The sequence below is a fragment of the Verruconis gallopava genome (assembly GCF_000836295.1).
Source record: "Verruconis gallopava strain CBS 43764 unplaced genomic scaffold supercont1.20, whole genome shotgun sequence".
Taxonomy (NCBI): Eukaryota; Fungi; Ascomycota; class Dothideomycetes; order Venturiales; family Sympoventuriaceae; genus Verruconis; species Verruconis gallopava.
This window is the reverse complement of record NW_015622156.1, coordinates 506,052-521,524: the sequence shown is the minus strand read 5'-3', so window position 1 is coordinate 521,524 and position 15,473 is coordinate 506,052. Positions and strand designations below refer to the sequence as shown.

The following is a 15,473-nucleotide window of genomic DNA, read 5'->3' as shown; positions in this document are numbered from 1 at the left end:
AAATGATCAGAATGATCGCTCTGACCAATCATCGATACCCTAGTCGTCAGTCATTGGTTAATGCGCTCATTTTGATCATTTTCTCAAAAATGATCAAAATGATCACTCACATGACAAATCACGTGTTACTTCGTAACATAGAGCTTATTATAGAAGGAATATAATAAGATAACTATATTTAAAATTTAGAATAGTCTAAACTTTAAAAGTATAGGAATATATTTAAACTAATTATTAGATAAATTAGATAATTAAATTATAAAGAGGTATAATACTGGTAGAAACAGGATATTTATATAAACCTTATTTATAGTATCCTTATTGCCTTATTTACTATAATTATTTTGATTATTTTTAAGTAAAATAATTGCTTCTACTAATTAGTGATACCCTGACTATTAACCATTAGTTGATATATGTTAGGAATACCTTCCCGATACCGACTAGCTTCACTAATGTAAGCCACTTCGGAAGGGTGTAGCTTCCTAGAGCAAAGAAACAATGTATAACAAGAGCTTGTTATGGAAGGAATATAATAAGATTGTTATGTTTATGGCTTAGAATAGTCTGAGCTTCAGGAGTATGAGAATGTATTCAAACTAACTACTAGATAAACTAGACAGTTGAATTACAGTGAGCGTAGACTTGAGCGTAGCTCCCCTTATATAGACCTATGTTCTGTTCCCCATGACCAAGTCTCAATCGCTCCCGATGAGACTCATGCATACAGTCTCATCCGCCAAGGCTGAGACTGGTGCAGAAAGTCTCACATGCCAAGACTGAGACTGCCACTTGGCATTGCTTGGCAATGACCCATGTTACCCTGGCTGTACTGACAAGTACGCCGTAACATTATTCCCCTCCTTAGTAAGCTTGTCCCAAGCGTTAGTTCATTTAAGTGCCGTTTCACCCACTCCTCAAATCCAAAGATGTCTCGTTCCATTCTTTCTTCAAAAGATTTCGGCGGGGTCTCACGAGCAACATACTTCCGCCATAAAGCGAAGCGAGCACACAGTGAGATCGAGCTTTACGGAGATATAGCGATCGTAGCGTGTCAAAATTGTTTTAAACACGGTATCCGTTGTGTCTTCATGTCCGGAACAAAATTAGTGAAATGCGCTTCCTGCGCCTCAAAAGGAATTCCTTGCGTCAACTCGTCCTGGGCCTCTCTGGATAAAACCAGAGAAGAGGCAAAGTCGCAAATAGATGCCGACTTGCTGGAGTTAGAAAGGATTACCGCGCGTCTAAGGAAAAATCGGAAGATCCTAAAGTTGGCTGAAGAACGTGCGAAAGCGAAGGCGGTGTGTCTTCTGGATGAGTTGGAAGAGGAAGAAGAGATGCAACGCGTGAAAGGCGGTGGGCTTTCCAATGCTGAGCTGGAGGAGTTGTCAAGGGATCTGGTCGCTCAGAACAACATTCTTTCAAACGATCCCCCCATCTGGAGTACCTGGGATCCCGAATCTTTTAACCGCAGCTTGAAGCGACGAAGGCTAGACGACCCGTCTCCTGGGGATCCTAGTTCAGACTCAACTTCCATCCCGGTGGTGGAACGTGGTCCGGATGTTCCTTATGAAAACGCCGTAGTTCAAGCGGACAATTCAGATTCTTGTAAGGTTCCCAAGTATTTTCTTCTGAAGGATAACCTTTCCACTTAATGAAGTAAAAGTGCTGACGTCCTCGGATTCTGTGATCTAGGATTTTCTCCACTTCGTATTCTAGGTCAGTCGGGTCCTCAAGATTAGTTTCTTTGTCGAGTGGGGTCTCCGGGTTCGCCTTTTCCAACAGTGAAACATGGAATATAGGATGTATCCTCATGTTTTTTGGTAGTTGCAGCTCGTAATTTACTGGTCCTATGATCCTCTTGATTTTGAATGGTCCGATTTTCAGAAAATCAAGTTTATCGCTTTGGCGCTTGGTGCGAATGTTTCGTCGCCAAAGATAAACTTTATCCCCCTCCTTGAGGTCTGGTCCCTCAGACCTTTTTTGATTTGCTTGGGAGATCATTCTTTGGTTCAGGAACATAATATCAGATCGTAGTTAAGTATGAAGCGATTGCAGGTCCTCTGCAAACAGCGTTGCTTCCGTAGGCAGGTGTGCCGACGTGTCAACTATTAATCTTGGTTCCTTTCCAAAGTTCGCGTAATACGGTGACATCCCTATGGTACTCTGCTTGGTTGCGTTGTATGCTAGCGCTGCCTGTGGTAAAAGCTGTACCCAATTATTTTGTTCGTCGTTGACATATATTCTCAAATATTGCTCCAGTATTTGGTTTACTCGTTCCGTTTGGCCGTCACTCTGTGGATGATATGCTGTTGACATTCCCTGTGCTATTTGTAATACTTGGCATAATTCTTTCCAGAAATGAGATGTAAATATCTTGTCTCGATCAGAGATAATCTTTTCAGGTATGCCAAACTTCCCTACTTCTTTCAGGAAGACTTTCGCCAAATAAGAGGCTGTAAATTGTCGAGGGATCGGGACAAATATCGCATATTTTGTCAGGCGGTCGACGGCAACCATAATATTTTCGTGTTCCATATTATTCTCGTCCTTAGAAGGTGGTAAAGGTCCAATGAAGTCTATTGATACTTCTTGCCAAGACTTTTCTGGTGCTCGGTTTGGCTGAAGTAGTCCATAAGGTCTATGTCGTTCATACTTGGCTTTCTTGCATAAATGGCAACCCTTAACCCAAGTAAAAACTTTTTGTCGCATCCTGGGAAAGTAGTAGTTTCGTCGTAATCTTTCCAAGACTTCTTCTGCTTTGGCATGACCTTGCAAAGGTGGCTCGTGATACTTAAGTGTCCATTCCTTCTCGAGGTTCGGAGGTAGTATGATTTTCCCTTCATGCATATAGACCTGTAGCTTATCATCGTAATCCATATATTGTTTGATGAAATCCCTTTTCGATTGTTCAGTTCGAATCCTCTGAATCTCAGGTATGTTGATTTTGATCAAAGATGCCACTTGATGTATCATAGAGTCTCCTTCTTGCCGCAAGAGAGCATGTTTAACTTCCATTCCTTTGTCATAGTCGGTTCTTCTGCTTAATGCATCTGCGTTGGCATTAAGTTTTCCACTCCGATGTTTGATCTCAAAGTTGAATGACGATAATTCGTATGACCATCTTAACTGTCGTCCATTCAGCACTTTGGTAGTGGTGAAGTTCCGGAGATTCTGGTGGTCTGACAAGACTAAGAATGTATCCTTGGTGCCTTCTAAGTAGTGTCGCCAATGTTTGAGTGCGTCAACAATCGCTAGCAACTCCTGATCCGATGTGGAGTATCTGGTCTCCGCATCAGTAAACTTTCTAGAGTGATAGGCTACTGGCCGCCATAGCCCATCTTCGCCCTGTTGACTTAGGACTGCTCCGAGGGCATATTTGGAAGCATCTGTTTCAATTCTTATCGGCTTCTTCTCGTTGAACAATTGTAGTACCGGCGTAGTCGTGACCAATTTCTTAAGCTCGTTAAAGGCCTTTTGAGCGTCTTCGGTCCACTGAAACTCCTGGGAAGTGACGCCAGCGTTTTCCTGTTTCTTAGTGAGTTCAGTAAGTGGTACTGCAATCCTTGAATATCCAGGGATGAACTGTCGATAATAGTTCGTAAATCCTAAAAATGCTTGAACTTGCTTAACTGTTCGTGGTTCAGGCCATTCCTTAACCCTCTCGACCTTTTCCGGATTTACTTCCAGTCCCTTTTCTGATATAATCAGTCCAATAAACTCGATCCTTTGTTTATGGAACTCGTATTTGGATGGTTTAAGCCGTAAATTATGTTTTCTTAGCGCTTTCAAGACCTTTCGGACATGTTCGACGTGTTCTTCAAGCGTCCGGGAGTATACTAATATGTCGTCCATATAGACCTCAACATACCTGTCCAAGTGTTCCCGCAACACATGGTTCATGTATGCTTGCATGGTAGCTGGGGCATTCGTGAGTCCAAATGGTATCACCCTATACTGATAGTGCCCTCGATGAGTGCCAAACGCTGTCTTGTACTCATCGCCCTGCTTAATCCGAATTCGATGGAATGCTTCCGGTATATCAAACTTTGTGAACCATCGAGCTCCCTGGAGTCGGTCTCGTAACTCCTGGATTAACGGCAGCGTCATGCCATTCTTCACCGTGATACTGTTCAGGTGTCTGTAATCCACATAAAGTCGTAGTCCGCCGTCGGGTTTAGGTACATAAAATACCGGATATCTCGCGGGAGACTTGGACTCTTTAATAAACCCCCGTTTTAGGTTTTCGTCCAAGTACTTATCTAGTGCTTCTCTTTGGTCTGCCCTGAGTGGGTAGATACCAAACCTCTTTAGTTGGGATCCCTCTTTTAGCACTATTTCGTGATCGAACGGCTGGTGCGGTGGCAAGGCTTCTTCTGGAGCCTCCTTCTCAAAAAGTTCCGCAAATTCCTTATACTCCGGAGGAATTTGGAACGCTGTCTTCTGCTCCTCTTGGAGCTGACAAACAGCTACCGCCTCTACGTCTTGTGTACTCTGCCGCATGAGCTTTTTCGTCTGCCCCCTAGTGCGCTTCCTGGTCCGGGCAGGACATCGATCCTTAACTAGAGACACAGTTAAGGTTGACCAGTCGATGTGCGGTCTTTCGTCCTGGAGCCATGACAATCTGAGGATGATATCCGAATCCCCGATGTTAGTAACGTTAAACGTCCTCCTAACCTTTTTGCCTAAGGTTGTTATGTCGACGGTTGTCTCGTATTCAACCATGCCTTGGTCTGAAGCGATCGGAGTTCCGTCAGCAGTGATAAGTGGATATGGGTCCCTTTTCTTGTACAAAGGTAGTCCCCATTCCCTAGCATACCGACTGCTCAAGAAATCTGCCGTAGCTCCTGAGTCAATCATGGCCATGGTAGAGTTGCCTGCGATCTCAACTTCTACCATCAGCTTGCTCTCCCCTAACTTATTGAGGCTTCGAGGTTCCTTCCAAGAGTCAACTATTACGCCCCCTAATAGTCGACCTCCTCGTTTCCTGAGAAGTAAGGGCGCTCGCTCCCACCGTCATCAAGCGTCTCTTCGCCTGACTCCCATTCCCCGGAACTTTCATCCGGGTTGGACATTACTTTTGTTATTTACAGGTTTAGTCGATATGACTTCTGTGGATCTTCAGAGTCTGGATCTGCGTTCATCTGAAATCCAATTCGATATGGGTCCTTAGGCAAAACCCATATAATAGCCCTTCTTATTGAATCATCTGTCATGTAGATGAGTTTTATGATGCATTTGTAGACATTTTCCATCATCTCGTTCTCTTCAGGGTCAAGATTTCCAATCGTACTTTGGATTCCCCGCGGTGATGATCCAGCATCAATTGATGGGTGATTTTCATCGATAATTCCCCATTGCATCACTGGTACACGGTGTCTTGGACACTGACAACCCCAAGCTGTGCAGAGATTGACTGGAAGATGCTCATGGTGTACATGGCGATCATTTCCTTTAATACCCTCGATCTGGAGTATCCGTCGTACTTGCGTAAAAGAAACCTTAGGTGGTCCATAAGGATATTCCCATGATGGTTCTCCTGGATCCTTATTTTCACTATGCTCCCAGAATCCGCAGTCCTGGATTTTGCAATGACTAATCGGTAGTGCCCAATGGAATTTGTGAGCCATGTTCGTCTGAACATCGGGATGTCGTTCCAAAATCCCCTGGATCACAGTCTCGTCCCGCGGTCCTGTATTTTGATTTGGTCCCCATCGGTAAGCATCATGAGAGTTTCTCTTAAGCATCGCGATCTTTCGTGTCTGCACACCAGTTCCTAGAGTCTTGATGGACTGTTTCTTGGGCTTTGGACAGCTTCGAGCAAAATGTCCTGGTTGGCCACACTTGAAACAATTTCCCATGTTTTTCTTGAAATTCTTGGGCTTTTTCGGGGCTTGTTCGCCTTTCTGGAGTTTATCTATCTCCATAGGCTGTGGTCCATAGTAATCAGTAGAGCGTCGTGGTCTCCCGTGATTAGGTTGGTGTCTGGGCGTCTTTCCCTGTTTATCGAGCTTGTTTTCAAATAGGATGGAATCGACCCTAATCGCTGATTCAATAAGTTCGGTAAGGGTAGATATTTCTTTTTCCCTAAGCCGTAATTGAGCTTTAACTTCTGGCTTAAGTCCTGCGAAAAACTTGGTACGAAGTGCATCGTCGTTCCATTTCAGAATCGCCGCCCATTTCTCAAATTCGACCGCATAGGAACTTGCGTCTGACTTCTGTCGTAGTTCCAATAATTTCTTCTCGGCCAGATAGGCCTCGTTAACTCGCTGGAAGTACTGATCCATTTCTCCCATGAATACTGAGTAACTCTGGAAGATCCTTTTGACATCGTGCGGAACATCTCCTTTCTTCAAGATATATTGATCAACCCGTCTCTGGATCCAAGTGTATGCACTTCCCCTTAAATAGGAAACGGCACATATGACTTTCTTTTCCTCAGAGTCGAGTTTATCCTGGTTCCAATAAATGTAAACCCCAAGCTGGGACCTAAAAGCTTCATATTTGGATCGCTCCCCCTCAAAGGGTTCAGGTGGATTGACTTTCGGTCGCGCCATATCGCCGTCAAAGAGATTCTCGCTTCCGGAATCAGAATTCGAGTCGGATGAATCAGAGTCGTCTATCAGTTGAGCGTCCGGTAAGACTTCCGGATCCCTTGGTGGTGGCGGAGGTGGTGGAGGTACCGCTGTTCTGTATGTCGATGGCCCAGCAGCGCCGATAGTCGAAGTAACCTCAACCTTCTTCTTTGGTGGACCAGACTGTTGTTGACTCCCGCTACTTCTCTTAGAGACAGTAGACATAAGATATTGTTCCTTGCCCTATTCAATAATGTGGTAATTCAACTTTTGTTAGGAATACCTTCCCGATACCGACTAGCTTCACTAATGTAAGCCACTTCGGAAGGGTGTAGCTTCCTAGAGCAAAGAAACAATGTATAACAAGAGCTTGTTATGGAAGGAATATAATAAGATTGTTATGTTTATGGCTTAGAATAGTCTGAGCTTCAGGAGTATGAGAATGTATTCAAACTAACTACTAGATAAACTAGACAGTTGAATTACAGTGAGCGTAGACTTGAGCGTAGCTCCCCTTATATAGACCTATGTTCTGTTCCCCATGACCAAGTCTCAATCGCTCCCGATGAGACTCATGCATACAGTCTCATCCGCCAAGGCTGAGACTGGTGCAGAAAGTCTCACATGCCAAGACTGAGACTGCCACTTGGCATTGCTTGGCAATGACCCATGTTACTCTGGCCGTACTGACAAGTACGCCGTAACAATATACTTATTCTGCTTATTATTAAGCAGAATAATTATAATCATCCTTATATGACTATTTATATATTACTTTATAATAATAAGGTCTATATAAATATCCTGTCTTTATTGGTATTGCACCTCTTTATAATTTAACTATCTAGTTTATCTAATAGTTAGTTTGAATATATTCCTATACTCTTAAAGCTTATATTATTCTAAATTATAAATATAACTATTTTATTATATTCTTTCTGTAATAAGCTCTGGTTATATCTTATTCCTTTGCTCTAGGAAGCTACACCCTTCTGAAGTGGCTTACATTAGTGAAGCTAGTCGGTACTAGGAAAGTATTCCTAACACATTCGCTCACGAACCAATAGGACTGGTCCCTAGTGATATGCTCATAACAACTATATTCTTAATTTATTTATTTCCTTTAGGCAAATAGCAACCCTTCGCTCATATAAGTCAATCACCTTAATTATAAATGATCAACATAATCGTTTCTTCACGTGATTCCCATGTTACTCCGTAACACTGGGGTCAAAACTCTATTTAAGTAATTACATGATACCAATAATCATAGTAATATATAGGTTAAGATCAAAATCATAAACTATAAATGAAATATATAGGCTATTATATTATTACTGTATTTATTATAATTTACTTTCTGATTTTGGTCGCAAGATATTTGCTTGTGTCATTACAGCGACTAAATTTAGATCCTGATCCCACAACCTTGCCTCACTATACGTACGGCCATTGCTTCCATGATATGTCTTCATTTCCTTAAGATGCCACTCGTTTAAATCTACCGAGTTTGAGAATATTCGGATGGCAAAATCTAAGCTTGAGCAAGGCCCAGCGTCGTTCAAGGCCATATGGTCGTGAACTAGAGGCAGAAACGACAACGCACTGTCAATGTTGAAAGCTAGCGCAGATACATTCTCTGCCTGCGTTTTCAGAGGACCACCTCGCGCGCGTAGCCATTCTGCTGTGGTCCGTGACGTCAGCGGAAGACTGTCTTGCATCGTCGTCAAGTTCTTGGCCATCCCGAACAACTTCTGGTGTATCATGCTCTCTGGGACTATGCGATTCTCAAAGGTACGAGCCATCATTGCAAACGTTTTAGTTTGCGCATCACATGCGGCTTGTGAGACAACGTTATTTTGTACCAACTCGGCCTTATACTCGTCGAGGGTTTTTCCTTCCAACGGGCTTGGATATTTCTTTGATGGAGGCACTGAGTATGACAGCATGGTTCCTGGTTCTTGCACCTGAAAGTCTGCTAACATACTCAAACAATGTCGTCGCGTGCCATCGTCAAGTACCTGACTAACTTGGACGTACCGTGTTGCGAAGGTTCGCGTATCTCTAATTCGGGTCACGTTGCAGTAATATCTATGATTAATATAAGTAAATGGTGCGGTAGATGCATTAAATCGATGACCATACTTGCGATCTGTCTGAGCAGGACCTAGATAGTTACCACTGGCAGAATAGAGATGGTAGCCATCCTTAACTGTTTGGCACGCAGCTGAGACTCCGATCGCCAATGTACATCCTCCTATGGGACAATTAGCCTTGCAATAAATATGGCTGTCCGTTAGCGCGTGGACAAGCTTTGCCTTACCATAAGCAATCAAACCAATATTACCCATCCATCCCGGAAGATATTGAGATCTAAACTCATTATCTGAAAGTCTATCCAACGCAATATGCTCTAGAATTGTAGTGGCTGACATGATCTCTTGTAGAAAGCAGAGATGCTTTATTGAGGACAGTGACAGGTTTTAGCATCATATAAGTTAACGTTAACTTATATCAAGTTATGCTTTCAGGTATTACTCATCAAGAAACTTGCGAGCCGATGTGGCGCAGCAGTTCACGACCAATATTTAGCTTGAATATTGGCCAGTATTCTACAATTTAGCCGAACCTACTGTGGATTCTGCCGAGGTAGATCAGATCCAACTGTAGACCTAGTTCACCTTGTCTGCTTTTACTACCTGCTAAGAGACGATTTGCAACTATACGCTAAGCCTTTGTCAACGTACTTTTATGTCGTTAACAGCACTTAGTAACGTTTTCTTGGTGCATCCTACTGAGGCAGGTAGTTCTAGATTTACATCTGCTCCATAATGGAAGACGACAAGAAGAAACAAAATTTAGGAGACAGCAAAGGTTAAGGGATTCATGTATAGGTCGCATTGCGGCCGGCGCAGAGACAAGCCATTGTGCATGTCCATCGAGAGCTTATTTCTGATCGGAAAATAATTTGACAGGATAAGGAGCTACGAGTCTAATTGTGCGACCGATTTTCGCCTGATACCATTTTTTGAAATTGCAAAGACCAAAGACGAGTCTATATGGTCGTCCAAGTAGAGGTTTGAAATGGCACATTGAGGACAAATGAGCCGACGATCGCATTTTTTGTATTATCCGCACTTGGCTGCTACCTCTGCAAAAGCACAAACACCAATAAGTACCCTTCACGCGCTTTTGATGACGATGCACCTTCTTTCACATTACCACGAGCCTCATCTCGCGAGTGGGCGAATTGTGATTGAGAAGAAACGCCGCACCGTTGCTCATGGACAGCCACTGCCGTTGTTAGATTACGCCATTTTGTTCAGCTCTCAGGGGTAAGCTAAACCGCTAGGAGACAGGTTTTGAGTGATTCCTTGGAGGATTTAGGGTCAGAATAATCGATAAGCCTTACATCTCGTTAGCTGGTTTGTGCGAGTCGATTGTTTCACTTTGGATCGAACGTTCGGAACCGTAAAGGCGTTTAAACGACGATCGTATGGACAGATTTTGTTCGCACTGAAGAGCGTAAAGACAAGATTGCCATTGAATTTAAGCTAAAGCCAGACAACACCACGGACTCCGTAAAAATAGGATGTATATGCAGCAAACCGAGGGTCAAATTTCCAGTCATGCATGTCGGGGATGACGGATAAGGTTGGCGCCCCTTATCCAGCGTGCGCACCAGATGAATCGTCAAACGCTTTAAGAATTCCACGCGTATTTTCTGATTTGCAACTACAAACCTTCAGCACCTCTTTAATCGTAATTCGCACTTTTTTGTGGCTCTCCAAGCTATGAAAGCCCGTCCATTCGTTTGACAAGCACATAAATTTTTCTAAACATTGTGCTCTCCACTCGTAAACTCTTCTTGTGTTGTTTTTGCTTTGACAGCAAGGCGGCTTCCTGTCCCTATCGGCCACGAATAACCACGTCCAGCTTTACATATTCTTTATTATTTAATTCCTACTATAGAGGGGCGTACTGACACGTCTCTCGTACTCTTGATCCACCACGGCTTCGACACTTATTCACCAGCGCCCAATGGGCCTTGACATTCACCACACACCATCGATACATACTTCATCGCTCCGACCAAGTCCGCCGTCCGACGATCGACCTTCACTTCCATCTATCGGCCTGAGCATCTCGCGACCCAGCTCTAGGTTGAGTACCACAAGTACAAGGAGTTTGAGTAGTGGATATTACGAGGCGGCGAGGCAGCATGTACAGCTACCAGGCTTAAGCGCCCTGGCGAGTATTGCTGCCAACACGTCGCCTCCGGAGCGACAGTTGTATGTGGTCCATCCCGTGTCATCACGCTTTTACCATTGACAGCGTTGGCTTCGTGACTTGAGACGTACTGATCTCCTTCGTACTGTGCAGGTCGCAGGCTCCTCAGCCAGGCGTGAACTTCCTTGGCTACACGCCCACGCCTTCGGCGGCTCCGGGCGGCATTGGCACAGCTCCTGTAAGTGTGTAGTGGTCCTTTTCTCGTCACATTCACCATAAAAAATCTCGTTGTCCCTTAGAACTATCCCTGCTACCTCAAGCAAACACCGACCAATCACACGTCCCGGAATACAGAGGGAACCCCAAGAAAAACCGTCTTTCCACAAAGTTTGTTCTAGCTGTCTACCCAAACAACCCTTTATCGATAACACCACATGTTTGTTGTGGCCTTGCAAGTCATGTCCGCGAGCCTTCCTAACAACTTACAGCCAGTTTGTCAAAATTGCTCGACCTCGACTACCCCACTCTGGCGCCGTGATGAAAACGGCAGCGTCCTCTGCAATGCTTGCGGTCTTTTCCTCAAGTTACACGGCAAACCACGACCGATAAGCCTGAAGACAGATGTGATCAAGAGTCGGAATCGAGTGAAAGCGACAGGCAAGAGATCCACAAGCCATGTATCATCGCAAGAACAGCAGCCTCGGATTCAGCAAGTGTCGTTGGCCGCCAGCCATCCTGGCATATCCCATCTCAATCCCGAACAGCGCCCGCATTTTCAACCGCAGTCTGCAAGCACTGACTCGTCCACGACCTCTCCCATGTCGAGATCGGGCACGCCGGGACTAAACGGACATAATATCGCCCCTCAACATATGTTTGATCAGGTCATTCAGATTCCTGGCTCAAGTGAGAACTATGGCCCGTCGCCATCGATATCACAATTCACATTCCGCGCTAACTCTCCCGGTGCTGCCTCGACCTCATCATTGCTAGCGACTAGTGCACAAGCTGGTTCGGCTACCGGTCAACCGGATATACCTCAGGACGTAACGGCGATCAAGACTAGGGTTTCAGAACTCGAGGTTATTAACGATCTATTTAGAGGAAGAGTGGCGGAGCTAGAGGCGTTGTTAGCTGAGAAGCAACAGCAAGCAGAGCTTGACAGGCAGGAGAAGGAGCAATTGAGGATGGACCTTGAACAGGCAAGGCGGAAGATAGAGGAGTTGGAGAACGAAGGCGGTGAGCATAGATCGAAGAGACTTCGAGTCGAGGACTTCGTTCGGGATGACGCCAGTGGCAGCGACAACTGAGTCTTGCATTTCCTGGAGGCATCGTTTGACATTTTTGCGAATAATGGCGTTGTCTGCAGTCGTGGCGTTATAACGAGCATGGATATATTCACATACATCATGCGGGCTTGCTTTTCTTCAACTATGGAGAATCACCTACAATGTACATAATAAGTCGATTTCCGTAGGGCATCGCGTAGGTGTCCATTTTTAAATGCTTTGTGTAAACCTTTCCCAGTGGAGATTCGCCAGTTGGAAACTGAACTACATAGAGATTGATTGGTTTGCGGCCTCTGTAGAAATAAGGATGAGAGAAAAATGAAAAGAGCAATCCCTGCAGTTGATTATGCTCTATGTTTTCACTTTCGAATTCATCAAATTTTTTTATCTTAGACAATCATTTAAAGATTTTCTTTCTGTCAACAACCAGGTCTGGGCCTAAACACAACTCCAACTCGAAACAGCGGCGTCTTGTTTTTGTTGACACTACTTTCATCGCCCGACAAACGACCACATTTCCACTTCAATACCGCACATTTGATGCCTGACGATTGCTAGAAATCCGGCCTCCTGATTCTTTACTGCTCTTGCTATTGACGACTTAAAGGCAAGATTGTAAGCTCGATATATTTGAGGCACACCCGAGGACGTCACCCAGCAATATTCGACGTTGATTGGTTAACCGAGCTTGGCTGGCTGTAAACGTGATTTTTACTGGATCAAAAATCGAACAAAGGGACGATCGAAAGCCCAGGAAGAACATGAGCTTAACCATAAGGTCCTAGGTTCGGCCTGCTTTGAAGTTCCCGCCGACGTTCGGACGCATCTTTCGAATTGACCTTCACCGTGTTAAACCGAACTCTAATTTCGACTCGCTGCGCTAACTACAGCTGACTCGCAAGAAAACACAACTGACTCCCCAAACAGTTGTTGACATCGTGAGCTTAAATCGCACTCAGCTGTATCACGTTACATCTCATGGAAGTCGTCGATCGGTTCGATTTTAAGTAATTCTGTCGCCCCTGTGGACAATTGTTCTCTTTGAAAGCAACCGCAACACCTCTGGTCACCCTCTCAACTTTCTGCGCTTGCAGTAGGTTCCCTGAACGCAAGTTGAAACATCTACCTTCAATCTTGCAGTTGGTTTTCACTCGGGCCGAAATATGAGTCCTGGTGTCTTGGTACCGCGCAACGCAGGTATCAAAATTCGTGGTGTTGAGGATGAGCCTCCGCTTGTTGACGTGCCCGCCCCAGACAAGAGCAAGATTGTGGTGGCGAGTCAATATTTATTTCAACATGACCTTGAAGCTGTTGGAATGATGGACGAACGCGACGTTCAGGGTCGCCTGCAGGGCATCCAAATCATTGAGGCCAGTAGGAAATGTCTAAGGATGCAAGTCGCACTAATTACCTCTCCCTAGAATGTGCTGTGCTCATCTGATATAGGCCAATGAAGACATATGGGACAGCCTGCGTATTCTTCATGCGCTACCGCTATCACATCGCTACCAAGGGAGTAGATGATGAGATTGCGGGCCGATACGACTTTAGGGTTTGTTGCACCCCGGATATACTATCCTTTAGACGAACCAATATATTTCTTGCCCGCTAGTCGTATTTTGTATACACTACTCAATAGACACCTCGTGAATGATCTCCTTCGGCGCCTGGAACTTACTTGAGAAATGGCTGACCTCGACGGCAGGATGTAGCCCTTGCATCGTTATGGCTCGCCTCAAAAGCGGAGGAGACACCCAAGAAGTCGAAAGAAATTCTTTGTGCATTTAGAAACAGCACTCTTCAGCCTGAGGAGCATCTTACACCGGACGATGAGATGTTTGAGAACCAAGCAAAACTTATGATTAATCTTGAACGATATTTGCTCGAGATTGTGGCATTCGACTTTCGTGCCCGAAATTGCGCTGAATTACTGGCAGGCGTTATGGTTGATCGCGATGCAACAGGGAGGGTCATTAAAATTGCTATGGCTGTTGTCTTGGACATTTACCGAACACTTGCGGTACTCAAACAAACAAGGCAAACTCTTGCGCTGAGTTGCTTTGAGTTGGCTGCTCGTTTTGTGCAGTCCGAGGAAGATATTGGCAAAGCGACGAACGAAGAATTATACGTTCGACTCGGAACTACTCGACAGGAAGTTCTAGGTATGTTCTGTGTAGATGCAGCAGTCACTCGGACTTTCGCGACTGATTTTACTTTAGAAACACTGTTTGATCTGATTGAACTATACTTGAATCATCACGTTGTCACAGCGGCTGGATCGAAGTACACCATCAATGATTTTATGCGCGTGAGCACCGCTCTGCGTTCTGAAATGAAAACAAAAGGTTATTCGAGATATACTTATTTACAAGAACTACCGCCATCAAGCTCGCCAACAACATCACCCGCACACACAGACGCGAAGTCGACGCCTACATTATTAGGAACACCCCGAACACCAGTGAACCGTGACATTGACCGACGCGAATCTCTCAAGAAAAGACTGAGTCCCAAAGAAAATAGCAAAATCTTCGTAGATGAGCGTGATATCGAAATAGGAAAACCTGTTTCTCCCCCACCTTCATTCCTTCTCACACGTGAGAGTAATGGATACGGAACTCAATCGCCAACATCTCCCACAAGTCCGACCACTGCAGAAGCATCAAACCCCGATGACCCATCTCAGGTTAAGGAAGTCGTACGATTTGTCCTTGATGCATCACGGGCTCGTGATGAAGATCTCCTCCGAAGGCCTTTCCATCATATCGAAACAGTTGAAGTTACGCAACAAAGGGATGTATGGATACCGAATGATGGAAGTGCGCAATTCGAAATCACCTCAACTAGCCCTGCGAGCCCTCCGCATATGGGAAAGATGAGGAATGGAGATGTGGAGATGAGGGATGCCCCAGCTGTTTCAGCGCCAAGTAGGTCTCGCACTTTCCGAGATATACGATATCTGGGCCCGAGGTTTGATCAAGATCGTGATCGTGAGCGAGATGACCGAGGTGATCGAGAACGGGATCGAGAACGGGATCGAGAACGGGATCGAGAACGGGATCGAGACAGGGAGAGAAGACGGACGCCACCACCTAGCAGAATGTATGGGCGAGACGAGCGTTACGGAAGAAGAGATGATCGGGGGTGGTAGTACATGCTGTAACTAAGATGTGAAAAAATTTTTTCCTTGCCGTGGTATTCCAACTGCTTAGGCTTATCTCTTCCCTACAACTTCCATATGGTCACGCCAGCAGCCGTTATTCTAAACAAATAAATTTCGAGCGTGATATTTGGTACCAGAACCAACATATGATGACACGTAGAATAGGACTTGAAACAAGGATGTTGTGATTGGAGCGAGCACATTTGTAAGCTTTTA

At 44.8% G+C, this 15,473-nt stretch overlaps 3 protein-coding genes across 3 annotated transcripts; 2 read left to right on the top strand and 1 right to left on the bottom strand.

The window, feature by feature from the left end:
* Window positions 1-5,087: 5,087 nt before the first annotated feature.
* PV09_06170 (acyl-CoA thioesterase II) lies at window positions 5,088-9,010 on the bottom strand (the record flags this gene model as incomplete). Its single annotated transcript, XM_016359769.1, has 4 exons — window positions 5,088-6,818; window positions 7,973-8,666; window positions 8,721-8,832; window positions 8,899-9,010. 4 exons carry the CDS (start codon window positions 9,008-9,010, stop codon window positions 5,088-5,090), a joined length of 2,649 nt encoding a protein of 882 aa, XP_016212605.1.
* A 1,276-nt stretch (window positions 9,011-10,286) lies between these two features.
* On the top strand, window positions 10,287-12,456 carry PV09_06169 (protein GZF3). The gene is made up of 3 exons (XM_016359768.1): window positions 10,287-10,867; window positions 10,959-11,043; window positions 11,294-12,456. The coding sequence occupies exons 1-3, from the start codon at window positions 10,617-10,619 to the stop codon at window positions 12,113-12,115; spliced, it is 1,158 nt and encodes a 385-aa protein (XP_016212604.1). The 5' UTR covers window positions 10,287-10,616; the 3' UTR covers window positions 12,116-12,456.
* Window positions 12,457-12,873: 417 nt separating this feature from the next.
* On the top strand, window positions 12,874-15,399 carry PV09_06168 (uncharacterized protein). Its single transcript, XM_016359767.1, has 4 exons — window positions 12,874-13,487; window positions 13,541-13,646; window positions 13,800-14,256; window positions 14,314-15,399. Exons 1-4 carry the CDS (start codon window positions 13,258-13,260, stop codon window positions 15,243-15,245), a joined length of 1,725 nt encoding a protein of 574 aa, XP_016212603.1. The 5' UTR covers window positions 12,874-13,257; the 3' UTR covers window positions 15,246-15,399.
* Window positions 15,400-15,473: the final 74 nt, after the last annotated feature.